At 46.5% G+C, this 17,231-nt stretch overlaps 1 protein-coding gene across 1 annotated transcript in view; it reads left to right on the plus strand.

The window, feature by feature from the left end:
• Positions 1–17,231, plus strand: part of GABRR1 (gamma-aminobutyric acid type A receptor subunit rho1) — a 31,901-nt gene that overhangs the window by 642 nt on the left and 14,028 nt on the right. Inside the window, exons 2-3 of the mRNA XM_061207121.1 lie at positions 15,529–15,635; positions 17,106–17,173. Coding sequence (XP_061063104.1) covers positions 15,529–15,635; positions 17,106–17,173 — 175 coding nt within the window. The remainder of the gene's footprint in view (positions 1–15,528; positions 15,636–17,105; positions 17,174–17,231) is intronic.

A 17,231-nucleotide genomic window follows, 5' to 3' on the forward strand; every position in this document is an offset into this window, starting at 1 on the left:
AATCGGGAGGATGCAGGGATGGACCTGCCTAAGGACCAGCCGCTGCTGGTTACCAACACGGTACACGCCACCCTGGCCATACCAGCCTGTGGAGGGAGCTTAGAGAGAGCCAGACCGATCCTTCAGCATCGGTCTCACCTGGGCAGCTCTGTGACAGAGCTGGTAATGGAATACCTGCATACCTGCTTGTCCGATATGCATCAATAAAATAGGACATTTGGAGATCCCCCTAATCCAACTCTCTCTCTTTTACTGAGGAAGAGATGGAGGCAGGAAGGGCACTGATTCTTGGTTCTTTATCAGCCTGAGTCCAAATTGAGCTTCAGCTTTCTTCATCTCTGAATGTAATATGATTAGAGGTCATAAAAAAGCAATTAGTATGGAAGGAAGTCCAGCTTTCTTGAGTTTGGGGCTAGTGGTTGGGCTGGACGTCTGGTTCCTTAGTGCCCAGCTCTGTGTTTGAGAGAGCCCTCCACACATGGGATCCGGAACAGCCAGCTCTGGCTCACAGCGCTTGTTTCAAGCTGTTTTAACAACATCACAAAGCTAGGAGCTGAAATATCCAGTGGTCATGGTGAGCCCTGGACACAGACAGAGACCGCTGTGCACAAGCCATACGTCCTGTTACAGTCAAGAGTCAGAAGCTGCTGGGCAAACGGTGGAATCAGTGGAGCGGTGCTGCCATAGAGATGATCTGAACCAAATGTGCTCTCGAGGATTAAAAACAACGACAGCATCAAATCCTATGGGTTGTCGCCAAAAACTTCTCAGCCTCCCTCACAAGCCAGAGCTGGAGGGGCGACCTATTAGTAAATACCATTGAGGAAGAGAAGTCTAGAGACTGAAATAGATTTTCTTTTAAAAATTACTTAAAAGAACTTTCACTTTTTTTAAATTATGAAAGCCATTTATGACCATTATTTTAAAAAGCATAGGAACAAAAATTTTTTCAACACACGGAAATCACCAATAATCCCCAAACCTAGAAGTAACCTTGTTAACATTTTTGTGTATTTTCTTCCAGTCTTTTTTTTCTCTAAGCATATATTGAATATTTACTAGTCTGGGATTATTCTATGCGTATAGTTTTGTAACCTCATTGTATTTAATACAATGATTTTGTCTGCTTATTTACTTATTTGAAGTCTATAGAATTATCATTTGAATGGCCACACTATAATGCATAATAGTGTATAATTACCACCATTTAAGCATCTTCCTCTATTTGTGGACATTTAATTGCTTCCTCTTTGTTATTATAAATATTCTGTATGAATATCTTTGTACATAAGGGTAGTTGTCTACATACACTATTATTTAATTAGGATAGACTCCTGGAAGTGTACTGGGTCAAATGGCAGAAGAACATTGAAAGCTCCAATATAACTGGCAGAATTGCTTTCCAGAATGGTGAACCCAGCCAAGTTTTTGTTTTTATGTAGCCTCAACATTTAAAGGCTCGCTTAATTTCAGCCAGACTCTAAACTCATAAGCTGCTGGTAATTTGTATCCAGGCTTCATTTCATGGGTCATAATAATAACATAGGAAGCAAGGTGAACTCATGAACACAATGGGGGTGAGGCAAGTATGGTGGCTACGATGCAAAATTTAAGGAGGCCCTTGCACGACCTGAGAGGAAGTGCCTCCTTAACATTTTGTGCCTTACTTGACTCTCGGTAAAGATCAGAATGCCAGGGCAATGTTTCTAGAACGAATCAATACTTATGGTCTCTCCCTCCTCCCTGGAAGAATGAAGATCTAGGGACTTCCCTGGCGGTCCAGTGGTTAAGACTCCGTGCTCCCAATGTAGGGGGGCACGGGTTTGATCTCTGGTTGGGGAACTAAGATCCTGCAGGCCACACTGTGTGGCCAGAAAAAAAAAAAAGAAAAAAGATCTAGCCTGTCTATACCACAGGCCCCTGGACAAATGCTGGCTCAAGCTCTAGGAGGGTAAACTGATCCCATCAGAAACAAAGTACCATTATCATATTGCTTTGTCTTGCTAAAGAATTCAAATTTACTCTAAAGGTAGAGAGGGTCTAATAGTTTCAGCTGATTTCCATTTTGGAGAGATGACACTGGTGGCAGGATGGCAGGAGGATGGGAAAAGTGCTACGGGGGGACAGAGAAAGTCACCCAGAGTGTCTGCTTTAGACCAAATGAGAGATGGTGAGAGCTGGAACTAGGATAATGTGAGTAGGATGAAATGAACAGGGATGGGGAAGATGGATGAGAGCTTTAAGGAGGTAGAATTGCCAGATTTAGACTGGGTGAAAGTCTAGCAGGTATTTGGATGGTATAACTGGGTAGAGGGCGGTACCAGGGAAGGGAGAGCAGGAAGAGAAGCACGTTTGGGGGAAAAGGTGATGAGTTCAGTACGAGCATGTGGGCCTGGACGTGCCTGCAAGATACCAGGAGATGGTTGTCCAGTTGACAGGAAGGCCTACCGGTCCGCAGCTCGGGAGGGAATTCGGGCCTGGAGATGTAGTTGTAAAGAGAGTCCTCCTAGGTGGTGGTGGATGAGGTGACCCAAAGACAGTGTGTAGCATAAAATAAGAGCAGGACAAAGGACAGAGCCTTGGGGACGAACAACATTTAAGGAGAGGATGGAGGAAGAGGACTCGGTGAAGGAAGCTGAAAATGAGAGACCAGAGAAATAGATGTAGCACTGGAATAGAGAGGTATCAAGGAGGCGAAGGGAGCATCTTTGGGACAGTTATCAGTTGCTCGTTACAGGGCAGGCACTGCCCTGGGCAATGGGTGCCTCGTCAATGACTGAATCAGATGCAGGCTCTGCCCGCAAGAGGCTTACAGACCAGAGAAGTGTTCCAGTGCTGTGTCAAGGGTTTCCAGAAGGAGGGAGCGATCAACAGGGTCAGATCCCACCAGAGTCAAAATCAGTTAGGTAGAGGGCCAAGATGTGAGTGGGCCAAGAGATACTGTGCGAAGAGCCATTAACAACCTCAGCGAGAAGAGACGGGTGGTGGTGTGTTGAGAAGAGAAAACGGAGCGAGTGTGGTTCACTCTTAACAAGAAACCTGGCTGTGAGCTGGGAGACTGAGACTAGAGAAGGTGAGAGGGAGAGACAGGCAAGAGCTTCCAGGCGAGGGGAGACGAGCGGGTTCAGGTGATGAAGGGCAGAGGCCAGGAGGGAGGCGGTGATCACGCACGAGGCACTGCTCTCACATCCTGTCCTGACAAAGCGCAAGCCTCTGGCTTATGGACAGCGTCTCTCTGATTGCCCTAAACACCGTGGAATGTGATTTTCTCTTAAGTTACTAGTGTTCTCTCTTCGTCTCATCCCTTCATCCTCCAGAGAGTTTGCTGGAACTTTGAGTCTCCACTTCCTGCTTCTCTCTCATCTGGTACGAGCTGCCCCTCATACTGATGGCTTCCTGAGCCTCTGCTGGGCTGCTCCCATGCTCGTGACACCCGTCTCTTCCCACTTCCTCTGGCTCAAGTCCTTTCCTCCTCTAATATTTAGCACAGATGCCACCTTTTCTGAGGAGCCTTCCTGGGCCCTCCCCTACCCCTGCCTCTCAAGTCTCAGGTAACTTTCTTCCGAAATTCCACGGCCCCTGATGGGTCCTATCTCAGAGGACTAATCATTCAGCATTATCGCTTTTCTTCATCTGTCTCAGCTTCTAGACTGTGAGCCCCTTGTGGGCTGTCTGCTCAGGCAGCCATAACAAAACACCACAGCCTGGGTGGCTTAAACAACAGACATTCATTTTCTCATAGTCCTGGAGGCTAGAAGGCCATGATCAAGATGCTGGCAAATTCGATTTCTGGTAGGGATTCTCTTCCTGCCTTGTAGATGCCACCTTCTCACGTGGCCTTTCCTCTGTGCTAACCAATGGGGAGTGGGGTAGCGGGGGAGGTTCCAGGTGTCTCTTCCTCTCCTTATGAGGACACCAGTCCTACTGGGTCTGGGGCCCACCCTCATGATCTCGTTTAACCTTAAGTACCTCCCTAAAGGCCCTATCTCCAAATATAGTCACACGAAGGGTTAGGGGACTCTATGAATCGGGGAGGGGCACAATTCAGTTCAGAACAAGGGCTCAACCAGCACATTTATTCTTGTCTCCCCAGGTTCAAGTACAATATCTGGTAGATAGTAGATGCTCAAGAAATGTTGGGCATGAATAAATGAGTGACTCCTAACCCTTGCTATTCCTGTACTTCACTCACTCATTCCTTCAGTCATTCATTCATTCAACAAATATGTATTGACCACACTGCCCCAGGCACTGGAGACAATGGTGAGGAAAGTGGACCTCACTCCTTCCCGTGACGTGCTGACAGTTTAGCGGGGGTGACAGACCTTAATCCAATAATTTTTACAGAACATCAGAATATCAAAGACTTTAGAAATCCCCTCCATTTAAAGATGAGGCGAGAAAGGCCCAGAAAGGTATGGAACTCATGCCACCCCGCGTACCCTCAGAGTTCCGCATCCCGTTTCTCTACTTCCTGTGCCCTCCTCTGACCACCATAAAATGAGAACAGGAAGTTCTATTCATGGATGTGAAAGTCGGGTTGAACAATATGAGAATGTTTTGATACTTCAAAAACAGTGGAATATCAGCCATTTCACATGATTCTAGCTAACATTTTCTTGTTTAATCCTTACAGCGATCCCCTAAGGTTAGTATTATTCCCCCATTTTATGGGAAACTGGGAAACAGAAAGATCAAGTAACCCACCCAAGGTTAACAGCTAGTTGGTGGCCACCCTGGGATTCAAACTGAAGTCTGAATGGTGCCAAATCAGTGGCCCTTCCAATACCACGAGCAGTCTCGTTAAAGAAATCTAACTTCCAACAAGTGATTGTAACTTGTGATTTCTGTGACATTGGGATCTGTGACCCCCTGTTCTAGGCCTGGTCTCCTCCCCATTCCTCGGGTGAGAGGGCGGGAGGTCACTAGGCTGAGAAGTCAGCCAGCAACTTCTCATTCCCAAATGCATCGCAGGCTCCTTGATGTACATACACTTTGTTTTGTTTTGTTTAACGGCTGGTGTATTTAATTAGTGATGGGAATTCCACTCATAAGACATTCATTGCGAGTCTAAAATGTTCAAAGCCATATAGGTACGTTGTGAATAGGATATGATCACTAAACAAAGATTGCTCATAAAGCAGGTGGTGTTGGTATTAGGGACAGATATTGATCTACAAGTTAGAAAGTAGAATGTTCTATAACGTATGGGAAAAATACAACCTGAGAATTCTGATAAAGAGAATAGGTGGGAAAAATTCAGAGCTTTAAACTAAAAAAAAAAAGTAACACAGTGTCTTCGAATGGAAAGGCATAGAGAATTTATGTTCAGACATACGTACAAGGAAAAAGGGATGATCTAGGTCGAGATTTTACCTGAAAAGCAGGTGGACAAACATGCTCCCGCTGCGCCCTCTTGTGTCCCTGGGAGGGCCATAGCAGGCCAGGTCTGCAGGGTGAGGACCCATCAGGTCGGTGGGAACCTGGGTCTGTCATGGTGGCAAGAAGAAGGCTTGATCAGAGGAACCCAAGATAACACAGAGGCCACATCCAAGCTGGGCTGGTCCCACCCACACCAGACACAGCCTTCTGGGTCCAGGTGACTCAGGTCTCCCACGGGTATGCAGACTTCAGGTGTCAAGAAATATTCACACTCTGGATTAGTGAGGGTTCTCCAGAGAAGTAGAACCAATAGGTTATGTGTAATACATTATCTATCTATCTATCTATCTATCTATCTATCTATCTATCTATCTTACCCACACATATGTGTATTGTGTAACATATATATAGTGTAATGTGTGTGTGTGTGTGTGTGTATATATATATATATATATATATATATATATATATATATATATATATGGAGAGACAGGGGGAGGAGGATATATTTAAAGAATTGGTTCACATGACTGTGTGGGCCACCAAGTCTGAAATTTACGGGGCAGGCAGGCTGGAAATTCCAGAGGGAGTTGATGTTACAGCTCTAATCTGAAGGTAGTCTGCAGGCAGGATTCCCTCTTCCTCAGAGGACCTCAGTCTTTTCTCCTAAGGTCTTCAGTTGATTAGATGAGACCTACCCACATTATGAAGGGTAGTCTGCTTTATTTAAAGGCTACTGATTTAAATGTTAATCACATCTTAAGAATAGCTTCACAGCAACATCTAGGCTGGCATTTAACTAAAAACTGGTACCATAGCCTAACCAACTTGACACCTAAAATTACCTTTCACACCTTCTTAGAGGCAGTGGTTTGAAAAAGAGATTATTGGTTACCCTCAAATCCACTTAGTGAGGAATCAAAGGAAATAAACTATTTATACTTGAGGGAAAATACACAATACTGACTCATGATGTGGACGAATGCACAGCCTCTATAGCAATTCAAGAAATGCAATGTAAATAACATTATGATAACATAAATAAATACAATAAATAAAAATTAAATGCGCACACACACACCCCATGCTGGCGGGTCCGGGGGAACACAAAACTGTCTTTGTGGGGCTCTGACAGTGGACTGACCCTTTCCACATCGCCATCTGCCAATAGGACTAGAGCTGTAAAGTACCGCTAACGTCTGAGGGATGATGCTTCTGGAATAGACTTGAAAGGTCTCAAAGCTGCCCTGTGGCCCAATCCCTTATTTCATGGCAGAGGAAACAGACTTGGAGAGAGGAGGAACGTGCCGTGTTCTCTCATCAGTCAGAAAAGCCGGGGCTCTCGGCAGTGTGCCAGCCCCCTAACTGCCCAGTGCCCTCCCTGCCGCGACAAGTCGCTGCCTCAAAGACCTGTGCAGAAGAGCAGGGTGTGCAAACGTCACAGCAGCATCACTTGGGTGGAAAACCAAGACACTAGCCCATGTTCAACCTTAGCTCAGCGGCAGAGGGAGCGCAGCTGGTCTGGCGTGGGTCTCCTCTCCCTTCTGCTGTCCAACCAGCTTGGCCACACCGAGCAAGTCCCGTCTCATGGCCTTTGTCCCTGCTGTGCCTCTGCCTGGACCACTCTTTTCCAGAATTGGCAGGTCGTTCTCTCACCTCCCTCAGGCCTCTGCTAGGTTGTTATCCTCTCAGGGGTGTGTTTCCTGGCCACCAAAATAAAACAAGCCCCGCAGTGGCCCATTCCCTAACCCCTAACCCTGCTTACCATTGTAGCCCCGAATTTTGTTCCCATAAGGTAAGATGGAGCCCTGGATGTGTGTCCCTGAGGATTTCCTTCGAAGTTTTGGCTTGGGCATGAACAGTTACGGGCAACCCCAAGAATCCATCACCAAAGCTCCCAAGCCAGAGGGACCATGGTGGGAAGTCAGGCTCAAACTGTAAGAGTGCCTGGCTTTGGGACCTGCCACTGCCACATTCTCACACCGTGACTTTGGGCAAGTCGCTGGATACCTTCAAGTCTGCCCCTTCCGTAGAGTGGAGTCAATTATGTCTATCACCTCAGGGTTATTGTAAGGATCGTGTGGGCCAATGCATGTCAAAGAACTTTGACGGTAAATCTCGAAAACCCATAAAGATGCTGGGCCTCATTTATGCCGTCCTGTGGTGGACGCAGATCAGAAACGCCAGTGCAGACCCTCATCCACCAGGAGCCCCGCAGAGCTCGTCTTTGCTTTGAGGACAGTCATACCCTACACACCACCCAGTGATGCTCCCTGGTTTGCCAACATGGAGGCCCTGCCCAGGGAAAGGAGACCGCTTTAGGGTGTCTTGTCCTGTCTGAACTCACACTGAACTCACATGCTGTTGACATGATGGGACCCAATCATGTTCCTAAGTCGTCTTTGTAATCAAAGTTCTAGAACATGGCCAGGAATCAACCTGGAGCTTAACCTCAGCAGTTTCCACGATACCCTTTTTTTCTTCTTTGTGAATCTCAAGAAAACGTCCTTCCATCTCCAGTTTTCTGGCTTCTCTCCTATTTTCCAGGTTTTCTCTGCTGCAGGATCCTTAAGTTTCTTGAGCTGTAATTCATCTGGATCTGTAGGCTTGAGTTCCATTAAAAAAGCTAGAGCAGTTGTTCTCTATGTTGGCTGAGGAGGTCTGAAAGCTGCTGATGGCTGGGTCCCACCCTTGGTCTGGGGTGTGGCTGGGGAGTTTTTAAGTCTCTCAGGTGAACCCAATGTGTGATCAAGGCTGAGAAACACTGAGTGAGATTATCTCAGGGTATCATTTTCACCACGCTGGTCAGCAACTAATTCTTTTCACTCTTCCCTTCCCAATTTGAAGACCATTCTCTCTGATGGAGAATATCAAAGTAAAATTGGATTCTGTTAGCAGAATTACGGCCTTATCGTAATTGTTCACATTGCTCCGGCTTCTCCAAGCAGTACTTCCTTCTACTGACTGTCCTGGTTCAGAATCCAACTTTAAAGAATTCTGCTTGTCTTTAGCACCTTTTTTGAGCCTTGCCTCGTTTACACCTTGGTCTTCTTGGCACATTGCTTATGGACCCATTCATCTCTTTGGAATACACCTGTGGGTTTGTGTTTCTCCTTCCATATTTTGTGTATATCTTAGTAAAGTCTGAGCTCTGCAAACCGTTAGGAGCTGGGGCCACAGAGATGTATGAGATAGAGTCTCTCCAACATAGAGTGCACAGGGAAGTGGGTGGGATGATCAGAAAGCCCCCGCTGTGCAGGATGGAGCACATTCTAATGAAGGTATTGACTTCAGTGGGAAGGAGGGAAGCCCAGGAATTCTTCCCGGAGGAGGTGATATTGATCTGTGTGTGCAAGGCATCGTCTGGGTAAGGAAGGGTACGAAGACTAGTGGAAAGGACCTTCCAGATAGATAGGACAGCAGGAGCAAAGGCATGGGGGTATAATTGGCAGCTGCAAGAAGAGGGGGGCAGAGCGGGAGCTGAGGCTGGGGAGGTGGGCAGGAGGCTTATTATGGGCCTTGTATGCCTAAGTTCTATAGATTTCACTTTGAGGGTGAAGGGTTTTAAGAGGGGAAGTGGCATGATTGTGATTTCCGTACCATGCTGTTGGTGTGATGGTTGGATTAGAGTAGGGTGAGACCAGAGGCAAGGAAGTCTGCTGCCTCCCATGGGAGAGATGATGGGCAGAGGGAGTGGGAATGGAGAGTCCAGGATGTGGAGAGAGATTGTTAAGAGGAGGTTCAGCCAGGACTGGCTGAGTGCCTGGGACGGGCAAGGCTGGCCTGTCCAGAAGGGCAGCCCTGTGAACAGATACACCTCCAAGCAGTGCAGCTAGGGCTGCACAGGCCCCACTGCTCTCCATGGCCCTGGATGGGGGTGTGAAGGAGGATGACATCCAGGTGATTTGGACCACATTCAGGATTTCTCTCCTTGGCTATTCATATGCCAAGAAAGCAAGAACATTTCATTAGCAAGTTCGTTCTTTCTTCTTTTTTTTGTGTCTGGATTTTTAAAAATTGAAGTGTAGTTGAGGTACAATATTAAATAAGTTACAGGTGTACAGTATAGTGGTTCACAATTTTTAAAGGTTATACCCAATTTATAGTTATTATAAAATATTGGCTATAGTCCCTGTGTTATACAATATATCCTTGTAGCTTATTTATTTTATACGTAGTAGTTTGTACATCTTAATCCCCTACCCTTATCTTGCCCCTCCTCCCTTCCCTCTCCTCCCTGGTAACCACTAATTTGTTCTCTATATCTGTGAGTCTGTTTCTTTTTTGTTATATTTACTAGTTTGTTTTATTTTTTAGATTCCACATATAAGTGATATACAGTATTTTTCTTTCTCTGTCTGACTTATTTTACTAAGTATAATGCCCTCCAAGTCCATCCATGTCACTGCAAATGGCATCATTTCATTCTTTTTTTATGGCTGCGTAATATTCTATTGTATATAGAGACCACATCTTCTTTATCCATTCATCTGTTGATAGACACTTAGGTTGCTTCCATGTCTTGGCAATTGTAAATAATGCTGCTATGAACAACGGGGTGCATGTATCTTTCTGAATTATTTTTTTTTTGTTTTTTTTGGGTATATGCCCAGGGGTGGAATTGCTGGGTCATATGGTTCATTAGCTAGTTCTTGCTTCCTTGTCAAAATTAAGTTCTCTACCTTCTCACAGGTGAAATAATCAGCAAAGTGAAGTATAACTTATCAAGTGCTCTACTATTGGCTGAATGAGACTTCCGGCAGATCCCTTGCTTCTCACAGTCTCCCATCCCTATTTTATCTAACCTCTGGGAGGTGTTTTTTTTTTTTTTTAATTTTTATTTATTTATGACTGTGCTGGGTCTTCGTTTCTGTGCGAGGGCTTTCTCCAGTTGTGGCAAGCGGAGGCCACTCTTCATCGCGGTGTGTGGGCCTCTCACTATCGCGGCCTCTCTTCTTGCGGAGCACAGGCTCCAGACGCGCAGGCTCAGTAATTGTGGCTCACGGGCCCAGTTGCTCCACGGCATGTGGGATCTTCCCAGACCAGGGCTCGAACCCGTGTCCCCTGCATTGGCAGGCAGATTCTCAACCACTGCGCCACCAGGGAAGCCCCTGGGAGGTGTTTTGAGAAAACATCATCCACATACAAACTGATGAGGAACTACAGCAAGGAAACATCAAGAAGAAGAACCATAGGTCAGAACTTTTCCTTCTCTCCAAGAGGATAGAATAAAGATATCAATAGATGTTCAAAAAACGTACACCTGCTGTTCATTCTAAAAAGCTGTCTCAAATGTCATCCTGTATCATCATAACTTAGGACATGTCAATTCCTTCTTCATAACTTTCCAGGGACTCATTCAATAAATGCACTCGTTTAATCAGTGAGTGGCCACCAGTTTTCTGCAAGGTCCATGCTGGCTTCTCTGTGAGGGGAAAGGTAAGCTTGGATGTTCCACATCTAACCCAAATTCCAGGCAATGGGAGCCGGGTCTTCCATCGAGACACTGTGGCCAACCTTGCCTCTCACCCTCGGAACCAGAGCCTCTGGATTTGACTCCTGGCTCCTTTACTTTTACAAGTTATTCAAACCCTCTGTGTCTTAGTTTCCTTGTGTATGATAACTGGCAGAGCATGATAACTGGCAGAGTGCCCAGGCAGTGTTAGTTATTCCTATTATTTGATGTGTGTCACACTTCATTTCAAGGTTAATAATCATACCTCGGCTGGTAAAAAGATGCTGATGACATGAAAAATATTTCAAGATGTATTGTAACTTGAGTTAGAAGCAAGTTACAGTATTTCTGTCTCTCTCAGGAGTGTAAGGATATACTCAGGATGGCACAGGTTATTTCTTAGTGGTTTTCAGCCTCTCCTTTAGGCTTAAATCTATTTTTCAAAAAGTTTTAACATGGGCATGTAAACAGAAAAAAAAAGTTATTTTAAAATATTAAACAACAACACTAAAAAAAAGACTTTAAGGGAGTTCCCTGGAGGTGAAGCGGTTAGGACTTGGGACTTTCACTGCCGTGGCCCGGGATTCAATCCCTGGTCCGGGAACTAAGATCCTGCAAGCAGTGTGGTGAGGCCAAAAAAAAAAAAAGACTTTAAGCATCCTATTTATCAGTTTTTTCTAAGCTAGAATCTAAGCTTCATGACGGCAAAGGCAGTGACATCTCAGAATTTGACAAACCTCCCTTTAGTCAGTGCCCAGTTCTGTTTCAGGCTGGCCCAAAGCCACAGTAAGACCAGGGCCAAACCTGATTTTCATTCCTACCCCCTCTTTTGGTCCCTCCTGGCTCTCTTTTCTGGTGCCCGTGCAAGGGGCTGATCCCTCCCTTCATTCACGACCATGTGCTGGGAGCCCCCGGGGGCCCAGCACTGTGCAAAGTGCTGAAGATGAAGAGGACTCTGCCCTCGGTGGCCTGTGGTCTCATCCTGCCCCTCCTGACCATCTGCCCGTAGCCCAACAGGCCGCCCTGCCTCTAATCTTAGCCCTTCCCCGCCCCCTGGGACCTGCTCCCGCACACCTGCCCCTGCTCCACTTTGCCACGGATGACATAATCCCCATGCATCAGCCCTGATGTGTCCCTGGGCATCAGTCCGGTCCTGACAGAAAACAGCACCGCACTCAAAAGGGCTTAGCCAATAATTGAATAAAGGGACTGCTCGCAGAGCTGTGCGAAGGGTTCAGGGAAGCAGCCGGGCAGGTGGATGCCCCCCAAGCACTAGGAACAGGAGGAAGCCATGACTACCCATAGGCCTGAAGGGTAAATTGTGTTATTGGGGCTTATCGACGATACTGCGATTACCTGTAATCACAGAGCAACACAGACATTGCTAGTCCCTGGCAGCAAAGCAGAGAGAGGAGGAATAAATACTCTGTTTCATCTCCTGCCAGCGCCCATTTGGCTGCATCCCTAAGCCCGGCGGCAAGGATGCCCAAGAGATACAGTCCACCTGGCAATATGTTCCTCTCCGTACTGACAGCTTCACGGTAGATCCAGGTTAAGAACGCCATCAGTTTCAGCGGGGGAGATAGTTTAGGTCAGACCTTTTCAAATCAGGCCTTCTGAGTAATTAATCCTCCAATTCCTGTTCCTATGGGTCCTGCGAAAATGCTCATCAAAAAGCTAAATTAATGCATTGCAGCTTCATAGTTGTTTTTTTTTTTCTTTCACATTTTATTCTGGTTAGATTTGAAGCAAATCTGGAGGGTGAGGGATGCTTTGTTGATTTGAGTACCTAGACTCTCTAGAACATCTTTATTTTATTATTTTTTAAATATATTTATATATATATTTTTAAATTAATTAATTAATTAATTTTTTTTGGCTGTGTTGGGTCTTCGTTTCTGTGCGAGGGCTTTCTCTAGTTGTGGCGAGCGGGGGCCACTCTTCATCGCGGTGCGCGGGCCTCTCACTATCGCGGCCTCTCTTGTTGCGGAGCACAGGCTCCAGACGCGCAGGCTCAGTAGTTGTGGCTCACGGGCCTAGTTGCTCCGCGGCATGTGGGATCTTCCCAGACCAGGGCTCGAACCCGTGTCCCCTGCATTGGCAGGCAGATTCTCAACCACTGCGCCACCAGGGAAGCCCCAGAACACCTTTATTTTTAATTTTCATGGTAAGCCTCAAAGACAGAGACCAGGAGCACACAAAGATGCCCTCAAGTAAGGCAGACACTGGCCAGAGGTGCACACACACCATCCTAAGGGGGTCTCTTCCCCACACCTCAGCTGCGGTGATTTTTCAGCAGCACCCCAACCCCTGGCCAAGGGGCAGCAAGCAGAGGGTGGGACAAGAGGAAGGGGGAGCTGAAAAGGAGGAGAAGGGAGGGGGCTCCCGGCTCCAGTGGGAGAGAGAGAGGAGGTGGGCGGCAATGGGGACCCCAGCTTCCTCCATTCCATCCACCAGCAGTGTAGCTCCGTCCTGATTCACTAGTTCCAGTTCTTCCCCTGGGCCGCTGCCTTTGCTGCCAGCACAATGATTTCCTTCCTTTAGGAGGAATCTTCCTTGTTGGCTCAGAAACGACAATGGCTCGTCCCATTTGCGTTCCACCTTAGAGTTTGAGAAGCACATGCACACGCATGATCTCATTGGCCCCTCACACCCCTGGTCAGGTCACAGAGCTTCACCTTGAATCAGGCGAGAAAACCGAGTCTCAGGGAAATAAGATGCCCATAGGCACAGAGCAGGCAGGTCAGTGGAGGGCAGAGCTCTGTTTTTCTGTCTCCCAGACATATTTCCCCCCCACCCCAAAGGATAAGGAATTTCTTCAGGAAAGCAGATAGCAAAGGACTTTAAAGGTGGACGGAGCCAGTTATAACGAAGGAAACTGCGTGTTGAGGATGAATGCATCAGGGCCGTGGTTCTCAAAGTACTGTCTGCTGACCACCGGTAGCAGCAGCAACTGGGAACTCATTAGAGATGCAAATTCTTAGACATCAGCCCAGACCTACTAAATCAGAAGCTATGGGGCAAAGGGAGGTCCAGGAACCTAGGTTTGAACCAGCCCTCTAGGAGATGCTGATGCAGGCCAAAGTGTGGGAAATGTGCATCGAAAGGAAGTGTGTGTGTGTGTTACCCGGGAGAGCACACACACTGGTGTTGGGACAAGGAGGAACTAGGAGAGCAGTTCACTGTTTCTGTGGGTTTTAGAGATGGTGATGATGGGTAAAGGAAGGCCGTGCACTGATTGTAATAGCAAAAGACTGGCAGCAACTCACATGTCCAGCAATAGAGGACTGAGTGCGTGAGCAATGGTGCATCCGTGCAATGGAACACTGTGCAGTGCGAAACAGAATACGAGGCTTAGGACACTTTGCTATGGGAAAAAAATCCAAGTCATGTATATAAAGAAGAAAGAAAGAAAAAGTATAAGAGTTTATATAATATGTAAACTTTGTGTATAAAAATAGGAGACCCTTTGTGACAACGTGGATGACAAATACTGTGTGATCTCACTTCTACGTGGGATCTGAAAAAATGAACTTGTAGACACAAGAGAACAGACAGGTGGTTGTCACAGGTGGGGATGGGGGGTGGGTGAAATGGATGAAGGGGATCAAAAGGTACAAGCTTCCAGTTGTAAGATAAATAAGTCCTGAGGATGTAATGTACAGCATGGTGACGTAGTCAGCAATACTGTATTGTATATTTGAAAGCTGCTAAGAGAGTAGCTCAAAGTTTCTCATCACAAGGAAAAAACAAATCTGTGACTATATAAGGTGATGATGTTAACTAGATTTATTGCAGTGATAATTTTACCGCAAAATATGCATGTATCAAATCATCATGTTGTACACCTAAAACTAAGACAATGTTATGTGTTAATTATATTTCAGTGAAACTGGAAAAAAGTAGGAGATCTAAGAATATATATTTGTATTTACTTGTACCTACAAGATACTCTGGACAGATAGGCCAGAAACCAATAAGAGAGGTACCAGAGGATGGGGGAATGGGATGGGTGGAGGCACAGGTAAAAGGCCAACTTTTCACTGTATTTCCTTTTTAAAAAATTGTCAAACCCTGCAAATATAGTGCCTGTTTAGAAAAAGTGAAAATAAATTAAAATGGCCCTAGATGCGATTCAGAAGCAGAAGCACAAGAAACTGCCTGCCAGGGAGCCAGGATGATTGGCATTTGACCCAAGGGCAAGTCCATGCTCCCTCCACAGTATGGGCCAGCAGAGGCCAAGGGAGCTGGGCTCAGCCCACATCCGCCGCCTCTCCCCTCCAGCTCCAACCTGCCCAAAATGGCCGAGGAGCTTTGGGTGAGTTAGACTTATTAGTAAGCCCAGGACCAGCAGTTCTCAGCCTTGGTTACACATTAAAATCATCTGGGAAGCTTTTAAAAACACCAATGACCAGGCCCCATTCCCAGACCACACAAATCAGCACCTCTAAGATGGGGCCTGGATGTTGGTATTTTTAAAGCTCCTCATTCACACTCCTAAACCCCTGTCTTGGACCTTCTGGGTCAGTTCATTTATCCAGAAAGCTGGAGAAAGGAAGAGAGGATTTCCAGCAGCTTTAAAGAAGAAATAACACATCCCATCAAACTTGTCAAGATCAAGTCTGAATGCAAATGGGTTTTATCTGGCTTAATTAGGTTATGTGATCAACCTGTTTTCTCCCCCTCTGCAGCCCAATTCTTAAACGCAGCCCTGATATTACCAAATCGCCACTGACAAAGTCAGAACAGCTCCTGAGGATAGATGACCACGATTTCAGCATGAGGCCTGGCTTTGGAGGTATGAAACATGCACTCTGGGGGCTTGTCTTCTTTCTACAGGTCCTTCTGTCTGTCTGTGGGCAGAAATCAAGCCAAGGGTCCACTCAGCGTTGCTCCCCGCAGTCAGGTCTGCCTTGGTTGTGCTTGGTGGACAAGGCCCCTGAGCCCCCAGCATCATCTGAGAACCTCCCCTGGCCGGCCTGCCCTGGGCTCTGCTGAACGCATTCTTCGGAGGCGGCTGCTGGTTGGTGGCCAGGCCAGCCCAGCCGAGCTGTCCTTGGGCCACTGCTGACAAGGATGGCTCAGCATCGGGGAGCCCAGCAGCTGGCTGTGAGGACGGCAACGGGAAGACAGGGCAGCTGCAGCCCAAAGCTGCCTCCTGAAAATGCTCGGCAAGAACGATCTTGGACTAAATTTGTTGTCGTCTGGGAGCTGGCAGACAGAACTCTGGGTCCACATCCAAGGGCAGAGTGTGGTCTGCTGGGTTTAATTAAATGAAAATAGTTAGAGAAAATAATGATTTAGTGCTGAGGGATGCCAAAGCCCTCTGAAGCTTAGCCTGCAGCTGCCAGATTTCAGCTTTCTTAGTGTCAAATAGGGTTTTCATCCTTATGGGTTTTTTCCCTGGAAAAAAAAAGTATTTATTTCAGAAATCGTTCTCATGCCTTTTATTTCTTCCAGTCACCTTTGCCTAAAGAATAAACAGGTTCTAGAAGCGAGTCTCTGTCCAGTCCATAATCAGCTGCTGTTGGATCCAAACCCACCTTTTTACTCTGTGATGATCCAAGTGTGTTCCATGCCTGCCCTACACGCCTGAAAGCAGGGAGGAAAAGAGGCAGCAATTTACTTCCCTTATAATATTTTCTTTCTCTTTATGAATATTGTGTTTATGGCCTAGAAACACCACCACCCCCCAAATCTAATGTTTTCATATCCATCCCAGTGTACCACGTCCCCCATGGAAGCTACTCCATCATGTAGCAAAGACGCAGATCTGTGGGCTTGGATAATGTTTTGAATATGACTTTGGGCACTGATTTACCAAGCAATGCCTTTCTTATGGCCAGAGACGTTGTCTTCCAAGATGAAAGAGGGTACAAAACCAGGAGGTAAATATAAAAAAATAAAATGTGTGACCTCATGCTGAGGAGTAACTCCTTAGATGGGACCTGACTTTGATCTAGGTCTTCCTCGTCCCCTTAGATGAGCATGTGTAGCCAAAGACAGATGCTTTATATTAACCTAATTGTTTCAGAATCACCTGGATGATTCAGACCAAAAACATTTTTTTTCACCTTAGTTGGAATATTCCAGGGAGCCAGCCCATGACTCCACCCTTTTATCTGTGGTTATCCTGGCATGTGGGACACCAAACCTTCAAATCTGACAAGACACGGAGGTTCCAGGGGAAATGCTCCTTACGCCTGTCTCATTCACAGTCAAAGTTCAAGTGAAAAGAATAAATGCTCTTGCCGTGCCCTGTCCCCAGGCCCGGCCATTCCTGTTGGCGTGGATGTGCAGGTGGAGAGCTTGGACAGCATCTCAGAGGTCGACATGGTAAGTGCTTCTCTAACCAGAGCTGCAGACAGGGAGAGATTCCCACAGGGCCTATGCT

This window comes from Eubalaena glacialis, chromosome 12, assembly GCF_028564815.1.
Source record: "Eubalaena glacialis isolate mEubGla1 chromosome 12, mEubGla1.1.hap2.+ XY, whole genome shotgun sequence".
Classification (NCBI taxonomy): Eukaryota; Metazoa; Chordata; class Mammalia; order Artiodactyla; family Balaenidae; genus Eubalaena; species Eubalaena glacialis.